The sequence below is a fragment of the Geotrypetes seraphini genome, chromosome 4, assembly GCF_902459505.1.
Source record: "Geotrypetes seraphini chromosome 4, aGeoSer1.1, whole genome shotgun sequence".
Taxonomy (NCBI): Eukaryota; Metazoa; Chordata; class Amphibia; order Gymnophiona; family Dermophiidae; genus Geotrypetes; species Geotrypetes seraphini.
Window position 1 is genome coordinate 183,950,367 of NC_047087.1, and position 13,923 is coordinate 183,964,289.

Here is a 13,923-nt window from a genome sequence, read left to right on the forward strand (position 1 = left end):
ACAGCAGTAAAAATGTTCACAAAATTGTAGACAGTATGGTACTTAAAATGTTAACATAATATACAAGAAAACATCTTAATAGACAATAAAAGATGCAAGTAGAGGTGGACCATATAGACCAGTGATTCCCAAACCTGTCCTGTAGGAATCCTAGCAAGTCAGGTTTTCAGGATACTTACAATGAATATTCATGAGATCAATTTGCATCTTCTGCCTCCTAGGTATGTAACTCTATCTCATGCATATTCATTGTAGATATCCTGAAAACCTGTGTGGCTGGGGTTCCCCCAGGACTGGGCTGGGAACCTCTGATATATACAGATTTATAGAATACCAGGAGTTAGAAAGAAATAAGGGAAAGTAATGTAGCGAAAAATTGCACATGGAGTCAGAAAAGTTGTAGGAAAACGATTTACTAATATAGTATGTGCAGCCAGCATGTGCATGTGACTGGCTATTAAGTTATTTCTATCATTATAGACTTGGGAGTAGAGCCAAGCTTTCACCTGCTTCCTGAAGTAAAGATTGAAAAGTTTTGCTTGAGATGCTGCAAAAAACCTACTTCTGTGCCCTCAATAAAACTTCTTCAAAGTGTTCCTATTTTTGACCTTAAATATTTTACAGCCATCCAATTTGAAACTGCAGTCCTCCAAATAAAAAGCAGAATCACTTTATATAGCGAGATAAATGCACACAGAGGAAAACAACTAGATTTTATTTCCAACACAGGAAATAAGCACATATGCATTTTTTGACAGAAATATTATTTTCTTCCTCACAGTGAAGAACAATATAACAGCAAAATAAAATGATATAATAACCCAATGAAATCCAATCAGTTACTTAGGGCCCCTTTTATCATAAGAGTTGCCACTGCTGGGTCAGACCAGTGGTCCATCATGCCCAGCAGTCCGCTCACGCTGCAGCCCTTTTGGTCAAAGACCATCACCCTAACTGAGACTAGCCCTACCAACGTACATCCTTGTTCAGTAGGAACTTGTCTAACTTAGTCTGGATCCCTGGAGGGTGTTTTCCCCTATGACAGCCTCCGGGAGAGCTTTCCAGTTTTCCACCACTCTCTGAATGAAGAATAACTTCCTTACATTTGTACAGAATCTATCCCCTTTCAACTTTGAAGAGTGCCCTCTCGTTCTCCCTACCGCTCAACCTCCTCTGTTCGAGGGAGAAGAGGCCCAGTTTCTCTAATCTTTCGCTGTATGGCAGCTCCTCCAACCCTTAACCATCTTAGTCGCTCTTCTCTTGACCCTCTCCAGTAGTACCGTGTCTTTCTTCATGTACGGCGACCAGTGCTGTACACAGTATTCCAGGTGAGGATGCACCATGGCCCGGTACAGCGGCATGATAACTTTCTCCGATCTGTTCGTGATCCCCTTCTTTATCATTCCTAGCATTCTGTTCGCCTTTTTCGCCGCCACCGCACATTGTCTTGTCTATCAGAACTCCCTTTCCTGGGAGGTCTCTCCAAGTACTGCTCCGGACATCCTGTACTCGTGCTTGAGATTTTTGATGCCGACATGCATCACTTTACACTTATCCACGTTGAACCTCAGCTGCCATGTCGATGCCCATTTCTCGAGCCTGATTATGTCACGTTGTAGATCTGTAAATCAGACCTCTCTTGCGTTTCCTATAACAGAAAGTAACCAAACGCTTATTGCATGCATTGGTGTCACATGTAACCCCGATTTTTAAAAAGGGTTCCAAGCTGATCTGGGAAATTACAGACTGGTAAGTCTGTCTTCAGGGCCAAGCAAGATAGTGGAAAATATTATAAAGAATAAATTTACAGAACAAGTAGACAAACCTGGTTTAATGGGACAGAGCCAGCATGGGTTCAGTCTTGCCTCACAAATTTGCTCCATTTCTTTGAAGGTGTGAAAAAATATGTAGTTGATATACTGTAGTGTGTCTAGATTTTCAGAAAGCTTTTGACAAAGTTCCTCAAGAGAAACTCCTGAGAAAATTAAAGACTCATGGGATAAGAGACAATGTTCTGTTGTGAATTAGGAATTGGTTATTGGACAAAAAACAGAGTTAAATAGGTTAAATGGCCATTTTTCTCAATGAAAGACGATGAATTGTGGAGTGCCACAGGGATCTGCACTGGGATCGTACTATTTAACATATTTATAAATGATCAGGAAGTCAGAATGACAAGTGAGGTGTTTAAATTTGCAGATGACATGAAACTATTCAAAACTGTTAAAACACACGTACACTGTGAAACCTTGCTGTCTCCCACTGAGTATCTCATTCAGCGAACTGACATAGCCAGACACTGCCAGCTAAGGCACGCAGCCAGACAGCAGCAAGATAGCAGGTCTATCATTGGCCAATAGACCTTAGCCGGCCACCCAATCAATATTGCCTTGGCCAGCTAAGTGTGCAGTGGCTAACTTTAACCCAGAAATTCAATGCCAGTGGCCAGATGTGGCCCTGACATTGAATATCCAGGATTGCCACCAACTGTGAGAGGTAGCCGAGCTGTCTCCGGTCTGAATATCAGGGCCTATATGTCTAAGTCATAGGCCTAGCATAACTGCAGGTTTGTAAATGTAAGTACACATGCATAACTGGGAGCCACAACTGATCCAGAAGACAGTAGCTTGTCTAATTTTTAAACGTTCGAAGTTTGTTCATGTGAGTCCCCTTTTTTACATTCTTCACTGTGAGAACAAATCACTTTTAAGATGTGTTTTGGTTTTAAACTTTTTAATGGATTAATTCCAGAAGACTTCGTATCACTAGTTCATTTTTCTACCCAATTTGGATTGGCTACTGCTGGAAGAAGAAGGATAATGTTCTAGATGGACCATTGGTCTGACCCCAACATGGCTAGTGGAGTTTGTATCAAGCATAGGAAGTCCACATAAGTTTTTGCATCCGCTATAATAAAACCCTTAGCATGCATGTGCACTTCCAACACCGTGCATCCGTGCTTTGTGGCTCCTCATGCGCAGTACAATAATTCACCTGCTGCCGATCATCCGTGCCTGCCTCAGCTCATTTCCTGCCTTCTGCCCCGAATTCCGATGCTGGCTGACTTCCTGCCTTCTGCCTACGCTGCCGAGACGTCTCTTCTTCTCGTCCCCGGACCAGCTGCTAGGCATGTTTTTATAAAGGACGCCTAGCAGTTGATTGATAACCACATGGAACCACATGGATAACCACAGTGCCTAAAATATGCGTGGTTACGTGCCATTTATAAAATCAGGCCCTAAGAGGAAAATTCTCTAACCAGCACCTAAGTTAATTAACAAACGCTCTTTGAAACAGCAAATAACTTTACATTTAAAGTGCCTACTGGCGCCTAAAGACAAGGCATCAGAATTGCATCTCCGGAGGCACCTACCGGTGGGCACTATGGTATGGCAAACGCCAGAAGTGGCATTAGAATACTAATGTTAATTGACATATGGAACAACATTTAGGAATGCTCACTTATACCATGTCAATGGCTGTTGTCAATGACCACAATTAGATGTTGCAGTTGCACATGTGATTGCAAGCATTCTAGAACCTTAAGTCTGGATTCTATAAACTGTGTTCAAAAGTGGAAAATATCAGTGCTTATTGTAACTTTTTAAAGATTGCACTTAGTGCGATTCCCATGTCCAAATCTTAAGCACCATACTAACGCTTGTTGAAAACTGGTGAATATGCTAGCGCCAAGTTGGGTGTGCTGACCCAATATTCTATAACTACGTGTGCTACATTTTGAAATTCCCCTGACATGCCCATGCCCCACCATAGGTGCTGTGGGAATTAGGCCTGCTGCTTTATAGAATAGCGTGCAGCCACCTATGCAAGCAAATTCTAATGGGTGCCAATTAACTTCAAGCAAAAAAGAACTGTGGAAAGGATGATCTCAATAACAAGCTTATCTAATATAATAAAATGCTAGGCCGCGCATGCGCACTAAAAAAAACGTGTTCCCTGAGCTGTCCCGTTTTTTTTAGTGCGCATGCGCGCGTTTTACGTCATCACCTACTCTCCACCTTGTGCCACCAATCACTGTCATCACCTGCTCTCTACCTCGCGCCACCGATCACTCCTCCTGCACTATGCCACGCCAGGCATGTCCGCAACCGGCCTCGAGCTCCTGGGGGCCGGCGGCGTGAGCCGCCCGGCGGTGCAGTGCTGAGGTCCCGCCTCCGCCCTACACGGCGCCGCCAGACCCGGCCCTACACTGAGATCCGCGATCGGGTTGCCATGGAAACCCCGCCGCAGCCTCGCGGCTAGGTAGGGGGACAACAATCGCGCTTATGTTCAAGCCGCCGCCACGACTCCTCTCTCGAACCGCACCAGGATCGAGAGAGGAGCTGCGGCGGGGGCTTGAGCATAAGCGCCATTGTTGTCCCCCTACCTAGCAGGCGGCCTTCCTCACCCGGCCCCACCGTTCCTTCCCTTCAGTTCAACTCCGCCTATGTTAAAAGGAGCTGCTTTGAAATTGGAGCCCTGCCGCCACCGTAACACGTTCCCTTTGCCGCGGTCCCATATGTCAGAGAAGGAGCGGGACCAAGGCAGAGGGGAATGTGCTACGGCAGTGGCAGGCCTCCGATTTCGACGCGGCTCCTTTTAACATTGGTGGAGCTGCACTGCACTTGATGAAGGGAGGGAAGGAAAGGTAGTTGTGCGCTGTTGAGCCCCTCTTTGCCCTCAGACCCTCTCCTAACTGCTCCCTCCTGTCTCAGACCACTGGGGGGAGGTGCCTGTCTTCAGCTGCCGGGATGGAGGGAGGGAAGAAGAAAGAAGGGGCCCTGGCAAGCGAGTTATCAAAAGCCAACCATAGCCTGGGACCCCTACATGATATGAATAATGACCAGACAACAAAAGGTAAGAAAAATAATTTTATTTTCTGTTTTGTGATTACAATATGTCAGATTTGAAATGTGTCTTGAGGGAGGCTGCTGCCACGGCTTTGGACAGAGGGGTACCATTTTCGTGGGAGCCGGTCTTCGGAGAGGCTTGGGACGTGGGGACGGATGCGGGAGGGGCTGCCGCTGCAAAGGGCTTTGGTGGGGGAGCCAGCCAGACCGCAAGTGTGGGGACGTTGTAAGCGCGGATTGGTCAAGGAGCCGCCGCTGCTGAGGCTTTGAAATTGCTCTCCCACCGTCACTCCCTCCCGCCCCGGCTCTGCCTTTGCCCCTGCCCAAGTTCAAAAGCAGGAGACATCTAGCACCCGTTAATCTAACGGGCTTAAACACTAGTTGTACATAAGAACATAAGATTTGCCCCTGCTGGGTCAGACCAGTGGTCCATCGTGCCCAGAAGTCCGCTCATGTGGCGGCCCTTAGGTCAAAGACCAGTGCCCTATTTGAGTCTAGCCTTATTTGCGTATGTTCTATTCCAGTAGGAACCTATCCAACCTTGTCTTGAATCCCTGAAGGATGCTTTCCCCTATAACAGCCTCCGAGAGAGCATTCCAGACCTCCACCACTCTCTGGGTGAAGAAGAACTTCCTTACGTTTGTACGGAATCTTTTCCCTTCTAACTTTAGCGAGTGCCCTCTCGTTCTTTTCACCTTGGAGAGGGTGAACAATCTCTCTGTCTCTACTAAGTCAATTCCCTTCAATATCTTGAATGTTTTGATCATGTCCCCTCAAAATAAAAGTGATGCATATGCTTGATACATCCAGATAAGAGTTTGTGGCATGTGTGTAAGTGCTAGGCATGTCCCTTACCTGCCCATGGCCTTCCCGTAGGCATGCTCCCTTGCAGATATGTGCTATAGCTGTTTCATGCTAAGGGTTGTTATGTGCATAAATAATTCCAATTATAACCAATTATTGATTGTTAGTACCTAGTTCTTAACTTACCAATTAACTTATGCATGTAATTGCCAGCATTCCATAGCCTATGCATATAATTTTGCGCATTAAGTCTGAAATTCTATATATGGTGCCCAAAAATGTCAGCCCTGATCCGCATGTCGCTGAGCACAATTCTACAAAAGACTCCCACTATATACAGAATCGTACTTAGCGGCCGTATATGGCATAACACTTAGGCGCACCCATGTAGACCAAATAAAATCAAGCCTACATGACTGCACCTTAGTTGTGCGCAGATCAGATGTATTCTACAACACTACACTTAACTTTTAGGAATACCCAGGATACGTCTGTGCTCCTCCCCTGACACACACTCTTTTGAGATTCACGAACTAGAATGTATGCACACCACTTTATAGAATGCACTTAGAAAGTTGTGTGCATAACTTCCAATCAGTGCTAAGTAATATCAATTATTAGGTGTTAAATGCTAATTATCAACGCTTACCGTAGTTCCCCATATTTAGGCCGCAGGAAATGTAGATTTAGGTTTTAAAACTCTTAGATAAGCTGCCCCATGTTACTAGCCATGGCTTATCTAAGTGTTTTAAAACCTAAAATAGCCTATACAATGGGGCAGCTGGGGCAGTCTATACATTCCTCCCCCCCCCCCCCCCCCACCCCCGGTAAATATCTTTGCCTGCTGCCTCCTGCCTCGTTGCAGCCAGCGGTGCAGGACAGGAGCATCCTTTTCAGTATCCAGCCAGCGCTGCGCTGCTTCCTCAATGCTTGTGTCAGTTCTCGCGAGACTCACGAGTCCCATGAGAACTGGCACAGGCATTGAGGAAGCAGCACGGGGCAGGCTGGATGCTGAAAAGAATGCTCCTGCCCTGCACCGCTGGCTGCGACGAGGCAGGAGGCAGCCGGTAACTGTCCAGGAGGGAGCTGCAGGTAAGGGGGGACTCTGCGGCTGATCTTCCAATGGGGCGGATTATCTACGATGTCTTTAGATAGGGCGCCCCATATAAGGAAGCTGCACCCAGTACAAGAGATTGTAAAACCCATGTATAGGCCGCAGCCTATACATGGGGAAATACGGTATTAGCTTGTTAAACAATTAAGTTGCATGCACAGTTTGGATCACACTATATATAATCCAGGCCTTAGTGTGAAAATTTTTTATTAAGACTATTTATTCAATTTTCTATACCGTTCTACTGGGGAGCTCAGAATGGTTTACATGAATTTATTCAGGTACTCGAGCATTTTTCCCTGTCTGTCCTTGCGGGCTCACAATCTATCTAATGTACCTGGGGCAATGGGGGGATTAAGTGACTTGCCCAGGGTCACAAGGAGCAGTGTGGGTTTGAACCCACAACCTCACAGTGCTGAGGCTGTAGCTTTTAACCACAACAGCACACTCTCCCCATTATAGATTTAAGGGGTTAGTGCATTAAGACATAATCGGAACAAAATGTTACCATATTTGGAATTTCTTAAGTGGCTCAATATAAACATAAAATTAAAGCAATTAATATAGTAAAAAGATATTGTTCCCCTTTTAGTCTTACCTTGAATCTTTGCGGATACAGGCCATGGAGAATTTCTTAGTGCTGGGACAATAATAATTCCTTGAGGTAGGCTCTGCTGATACTCCTTCTTTGGCCTTTAGACGTCTATGGGCCTCTGTAGCCAAATCATTAAAATAGTGAGGCCCTTGGTTTATGACACTGAGTAGCCCATTTCTCTCCTTGTCTCTTTGGGATGGAGGGACACTGTTGTAACCAATAGCATCTTGCAACTTTTCTATCTGTGAGATTTTTACCTGTAGCTCTTTCTCCAGCTGTTTAATTTTCTCATCTTTCTCCTTTAGCTCTTCCCACTTCTGTTCCAGTTCCTTCTGCAAATAAAGGACTGTCTCCTGCAATTTCCCGAAAACCCCGGAGGGATAGTCCCTCATAGAAAGACAACTGTCCTCGGTTCTTGGGGCTTTGACAGTTCCATTTCCCATGTTGCTCTTGGCAAACATCACAAAATGAATAACCAATCCCTTATGCTGTATATGCCATGATGTCTTTAAGCTTCACAAAGAAATGATAATATTCGTACTGATTTCTTAGAAGGCATTCCAAGTGTTGAAACTAATTAATATATTCGATATGGTTTCCAACAGCAACTTTGTATAATTTCTCATCTTCAGTGCTATCTGAGAGATTCTGCCAGGAACACCTACAAAAGGAACAATAATTTAATACCACAGTATTAGCAAGAACAGAACTGAATGAATGAAATCCCGTGGCCTGGGGGGCCTCAAAATCTACCCAGATTAGTCAGATTTTGGTATAAGGGATAATCTATAAGAAGTCACCTGGATTTAGGCAGCAAATTTATGCATAAGTGCTGGGTATGAACACATCTGTGTGTAAATAATCGGCTAAACACTGTTCTGTAAGTGCACATCAATACTGAGTGTGTACTTTGCAGGTTAACATTCTTTTGAGTGAAATTTGGGCAGATTATGGGAGGTTATTACAAAATACTATAATCTAGGCATGGACACAAGCATTTGCACCAGCTCTATGGCAGGTATAAACACGTACCCTGAAAATACAGGCAAATATTTGACTTGTTACGCTATAAAGTAAATTAGTTACATAAGCCCTGATTCTTGTCGGGGCACCGTAGCCATTCTACCATTGCCTAACTTAATTGGTTTAATTGGTGATAAATGATGTGGTAATTGACCATGTGCATGTCGTTTAAAACCAATTAAGAATGGTTCATCGATGTTCCATCCATGGAGGCGTCTACCTGCACCTATGGTCAAAGTGGTCGTAACTTACACTGGAAGTGACTTTAGGTGCCGGTAGAAGCCCCTGTAGACGCGATGCTCAGGAAAAGTAGGCACCGGAAAAGAAGGTCAGTAAAACCCTGGCCTATATTTCTGGCATCTAATTTACACGTGGCCACGATTCTGCAACCAGTGCCGGTACATGATTGACACGTGACTGGCCCAGTTTTGGAGGCACCAGTTGGTACCAGCGCCGGTTGTAGAATCCGGCCCATGCTTTATTTTATGGCGGGGGTTTTCAACCCAGTACTCAGGACACATCCAGCCAGTCAGGGTTTCAGGATACCCATAAAGAATATACATGAGATCAATTTTAATGCAATGGAGGTAGTATGTGTAATTGCATCTTTATTGTGGGTATCTTGAAAATTGGACTGGCTGGTTGTGTTCCGAGGACTGGGTTGAGAACCCCTGTTTTACAGAACAAGCTCCTAAGAGGCACATGCTTGATGCCTAAACTTAAGTGCATAGTTAAAGAATTACCTTCTTATAGACTTCCAGTGGAACTACAGTTGATGCGCTTTCATTGGCTATCAGATGGGAATTAAGAGGGAATGTGTAAAAAAAAATTTAAATAGTTGTTAAAAAACACAAAACAAAACAAAAAATACCCTCAAGATAGCTTAGATTTAGGCTTTCTCTGTCAACAGGGTGGTGACTGGGTTGCAAATTTAATATTCTTTGGTAAAACATTCTGGCCCTGATTCTATAAAGTCTGCCTAAAGTTAGGCAGCAAAATATGCACTGATTCTATAGAACATAGGTCTAATATCTAGCAACTAAAGTTCAATGCAATGAAATGCAGAGTAATGCATTTGGGGATTAATAATCAGAAGGAACCATATATGCTGGGAGGTGAGAGGCTGATATGCACGGACGGGGAGAGGGACATTGGGGTGATAGTGTCCGAAGATCTAAGGGCAAAAAAAACAGTGTGACAAGGCGGTGGCTGCTGCCAGAAGGATGCTGGGCTGTATAAAGAGAGGTATAGCCAGTAGAACAGTGGTCTCAAACTCAAACCCTTTGCAGAGCCACATTTTGGGTTTCTAGGTACTTGGAGGGCCTCAGAAAAAATAGTTAATGTCTTATTAAAGAAATGACAATTTTGCATGACAGAAAACTCTTTATAGTTTATAAATCTTTCCTTTTGGCTAAGTCTTAATAATAATATTGTAATTTATAGCTAAAGAGACATATGATCAAGAACCTGCTTTATTTTATTTTTGTGATTATGATAAACATACCGAGGGCCTCAAAATAGTACCTGGCGGGCCGTGGCCCCTGGGCCACGTGTTTGAGACCACTGCAGTAGAAGGAAGAAGGTGTTGATGCCCCTGTATAGGTCGTTGGTGAGGCCCCACTTGGAGTATTGCGTTCAGTTTTGGAGACCGTATCTGGCAAAGGACATAAGAAGACTTGAAGGGGTCCAGAGGAGGGCGACAAAAATGATAGGAGGTTTGCGCCAGAAGACATATGAGGAGAGGCTGGAAGCCCTGAATATGTATACCCTAGAGGAAAGGAGGGACAGGGGAGATATGTTTCAGACGTTCAAATACTTGAAAGGTATTAACGTAGAACAAAATCTTTTCCAGAGAAAAGAAAATGCTAAAATCAGAGGACATAATTTGAGGTTGAGGGGTGGTAGATTCAAGAGCAATGTAAGGAAATTCTACTTTATGGAGAGGGTGGTGGATGCCTGGAATGCGCTCCTGAGAGAGAGGTGGTGGGGAGGAAAATGGTGACGGAGTTCACAGAAGCGTGGGATGAAAACAGAGGATCTAGAATCAGAAAATAATAGTAAATATTGAAGAACTAAGGCCAGTACTGGGCAGACTTGCATGGCCTGTGTCTGTATATGGCCTTTTGGTTGAGGATGGGCTGGGAAGGGCTTCAATGACTGGGAAGGTGAAGATGGGCTGGAGTGAGCTTTGACGGAGACTTCAGCAGTTGGAACCCAAGCACAGTACCGGGTAGAGCTTTGGATTCTTGCCCAGAAATAGCTAAGAAGAAGAAAATTTTTTTAGAAAATTTGAATCAGGTTGTGCAGACTGGATGGACCATACAGGTCTTTATCTGCCGTCATCTACTATGTTACTATGTTATTATAGAATCATGCTTAGGCAGCGCTCAGTATCCTAACATTTAGGTGTACCATATGTATGCCAGAATTTTCTTCACCTAAAGTTAAATATTGAAATCAGAGCCTTACAGCACCTAATTCACAAAGAGGCACCTAATTTGAAAACATGCCCCATAAACCACCCCTAGCCACACTCAATTTTACTTTAAGCGTTTTGGGCTAGGCACCTACTTTATATAAAATTGGGTTTTTTGAGTTAGGCGCCTAACTTTCAATTCCATTCAATTAAAGCTGATTATGAGATGTTGCGTGCCAATATTGGCACCGATTAAGCCTATTGATCAATTAAGTTAGGTGCCTCCTTTCTGCCCTCCCCATCCAACATCTCTCCCTCTCTCTCCATGAATCCAACGCTTTCTGGCTCCTGTATGCTCTCTCTCTCTCTCCCCTCACCACTTCCTCAAGTGTGACATTTCTCCCTTCTTCCCGCTCCCCAATCCATCTCTCCCTCTCTGTATCCTTGCACACGCGCTCTGCTCCGGCTCTTCTCTACCCCCACCCTGCAATCTATCTTCATTTGCAGTCCAAGGGACACCGGCGGTGACAGTCAGCCAGATATGCTGCCCTGCCACCAGCACAAGCACCTTCTCTCTCCTACAGACCCACCTCTGAGGAAACATAAGTTTTCCTCCCCTGCTCTGGACGATGCTGGGATCCAGCCTTCCCATTACCACGGGAATACTGAAAGAATGGTTCCTACTCCTGCAGTAGTACCGTGGTAAGGCCCAATGTTCCTGTAGCATTACTAGGGGATTTCTCGAGATTGTTCCCATTACCTTGGTAATTACTGTGGTAATCACTGTATTACTATGGCAGCGGTCCCCATGTAACTCAATCCACCTCTGGAGCCATAAGAATCTACTTTGTTACGACATATTTTACCTGGTTGGTGTCTTTGCTCCTGGATGGATCCTGGATACAGTGAACTGTTTCAGGTGAAGGGCCATTTATGAAAAGAATGTCTAAGTCCAACTTGGATGTTTCTCACTAAACAGCCAAAGTCAGAAGCAAACAAATGTCCATTTTTGAAAGCCGAACTTCTAGACATCCCCAATTATTTTTTAGTTAACCTACTTGGACATCTAGGCAGACAGGATATCCAACCCTTAGGACCAAAGAAACATCCAAGTTGTAAATGTCCAAATGCAAACCATTTGGATGTGGGAGTGGCCATCATTGTGATGGACTGGCCACACAGGCATGCCAACAGAGCAGTGGTACACCTTAGAGGGCACTGCTGTGAACTTCACATAAAGAATGCCAGAAGTACATCTCAACAATATACCCCTTATAATTTATGGTGAGCCCTCCAAAATTCCCCAAAGCCTACCAGACCCACCTGTATACCACCCCAATAGCCCTTATAGCTAAAGGTGGCACCTATATGCAGTAGAGTAGGGTTTTGTTAGCCTCAAACTGTCCACCAAAAATGTAGTGGTTGAGTGGCTTATAGGCCTGGCTCACCCTGTCTATGGTTCACTAACCCACCCGCCAGGTTACTTATGACACTCACGTCTGAGTTCCATCCAGGACATTTTGAGAAAGGTTTGATTATCGCTGCAAGACGTTCAAGTTAAGAACATCCAAAGCCCGCCGAAAATACACCTCCCAACACGCCCCCTGAAACTCTGGACACACAGTAGATGAAACGTCTTACTAGATGTCTAGGAAAACAGTTTGATTATCAGCACTTGGACATCCTGGTGATTAGGACGTCCAAGTGCCAACTTAGGTGGCTATTTTGGAGTTTTAGTTTTTTGATTCCATGCAGAGAAGATGACTACCTCACTCCTAAATGGAACACAAGAAGCAGCTACCACTTCCTCTTCAAAGCTCAAGAGCACAAGCTACAGTAATGCCTCAGCTCCCTGAACATCATCTCCAACTCCTGTTCTCTGGAGTCAACTTTTGTAACTTCTCCTCACTTGGACCTCCTTGTGGATGAGTGGGGATGTAAAACATTGTAAAACATCGCAATTTTGGCAACTCTATCTCTGGAAATTTCTCATTTTAGCATGCGGTATAGAAACAACTTTCTCCCTATAAGAAATTTATAGGCCTCTACTTAGAATGCAACATATATTTTTTGTCCTTTAAATTATTTTGCAACTTCCTTTCTCCAGGACCAGTCTGACTACTAGAATTGCACACTGGAAATGCAATTTGAATGGAAGTTCATTCAGGATTAATGCACTTTAAAATCAAGACAAATGCATTCATTAGAGCCTGGATGGTAAGACTCATCAAACCTAACAATGTTTGTTGTTTTTTTTTTTTAAAGGACTATCTAGGCATATTCTCAGGTAAGAAAAAACATCAGTGGTTATGGAGATATACAAAAAGCTAATGAATATCTGACACACTGAGAAAGAATGAACATAAAAGACCAATGTCTAATCAGCTGAAAATAATGTAACTGATCTATGCACTTAACTGTAATTTTACTATGATAAGAAGAGTTAGGCAACAGAAAGGAGAATAAAATAAAGGAACTGTCTGGTATAACAAGAATGTAGACAGCAGGAATCAGGGAAGAAAGATTATTAAGTGTAGAGGCTTCCTCACTGCTTAGGGTTGAAGGTTACCCCAGAAACAGTACATTAATCAAGAATGTGATGTCTATGGCCAAAATTTAGCTTCCTACTCCTTTTCTCCGTCTCCCAGCAAACAAATTGTAAAGGGCCTATCTGTGATGAGCTTTAGAATTTAGTTTTATTCAAAACATTAAGACACTAAGAAGAAAATTAAAAATGGTAAAACTAGGCATAATTTGAGGTTACAAGGAGGAAGGAGCAATATTAGGAAATTCTTCTTCACGGAGAGGCTGGTAGATGCCTGGAATGCCCTCCCGAGGGAAGTGGTAGAGAGGAAAAAGGTGATGGAATTAAAAAAAGCGTGAGATAAAAATAGAGGCTCTCTAATTAGAAAATGAAGGAAGTAAAGTAAAGAACTAAGGCCGGTATTGGACAGACCTGCATGGCCTGTGTTCCATATAAGGTGATTCGGTGTAGGATAGGCTGGGGTAGGCATCAATGTGAACTCCACTAATATGGAACAGGAGGATGTTACTGGCCAGACTTTATGGTAGATGTCCTGCAAACAATGGGATGGTTGGATAGGCTGGAGTGAGCTTGGAC

At 43.9% G+C, this 13,923-nt stretch overlaps 1 protein-coding gene across 2 annotated transcripts in view; it reads right to left on the reverse strand.

The window, feature by feature from the left end:
* Positions 1–13,923, reverse strand: part of PRKG2 (protein kinase cGMP-dependent 2) — a 161,244-nt gene that overhangs the window by 128,653 nt on the left and 18,668 nt on the right. The window contains exon 2 of one of the 2 annotated variants that reach the window (XM_033940049.1): positions 7,367–8,024. In XM_033940049.1, the coding sequence (XP_033795940.1) occupies positions 7,367–7,824 (458 nt within the window). In that variant the 5' untranslated portion in view covers positions 7,825–8,024. Of the gene's footprint in view, positions 1–7,366; positions 8,025–13,923 lie in introns of those variants that run through there. The other variant, XM_033940050.1, reaches the window with a different exon arrangement.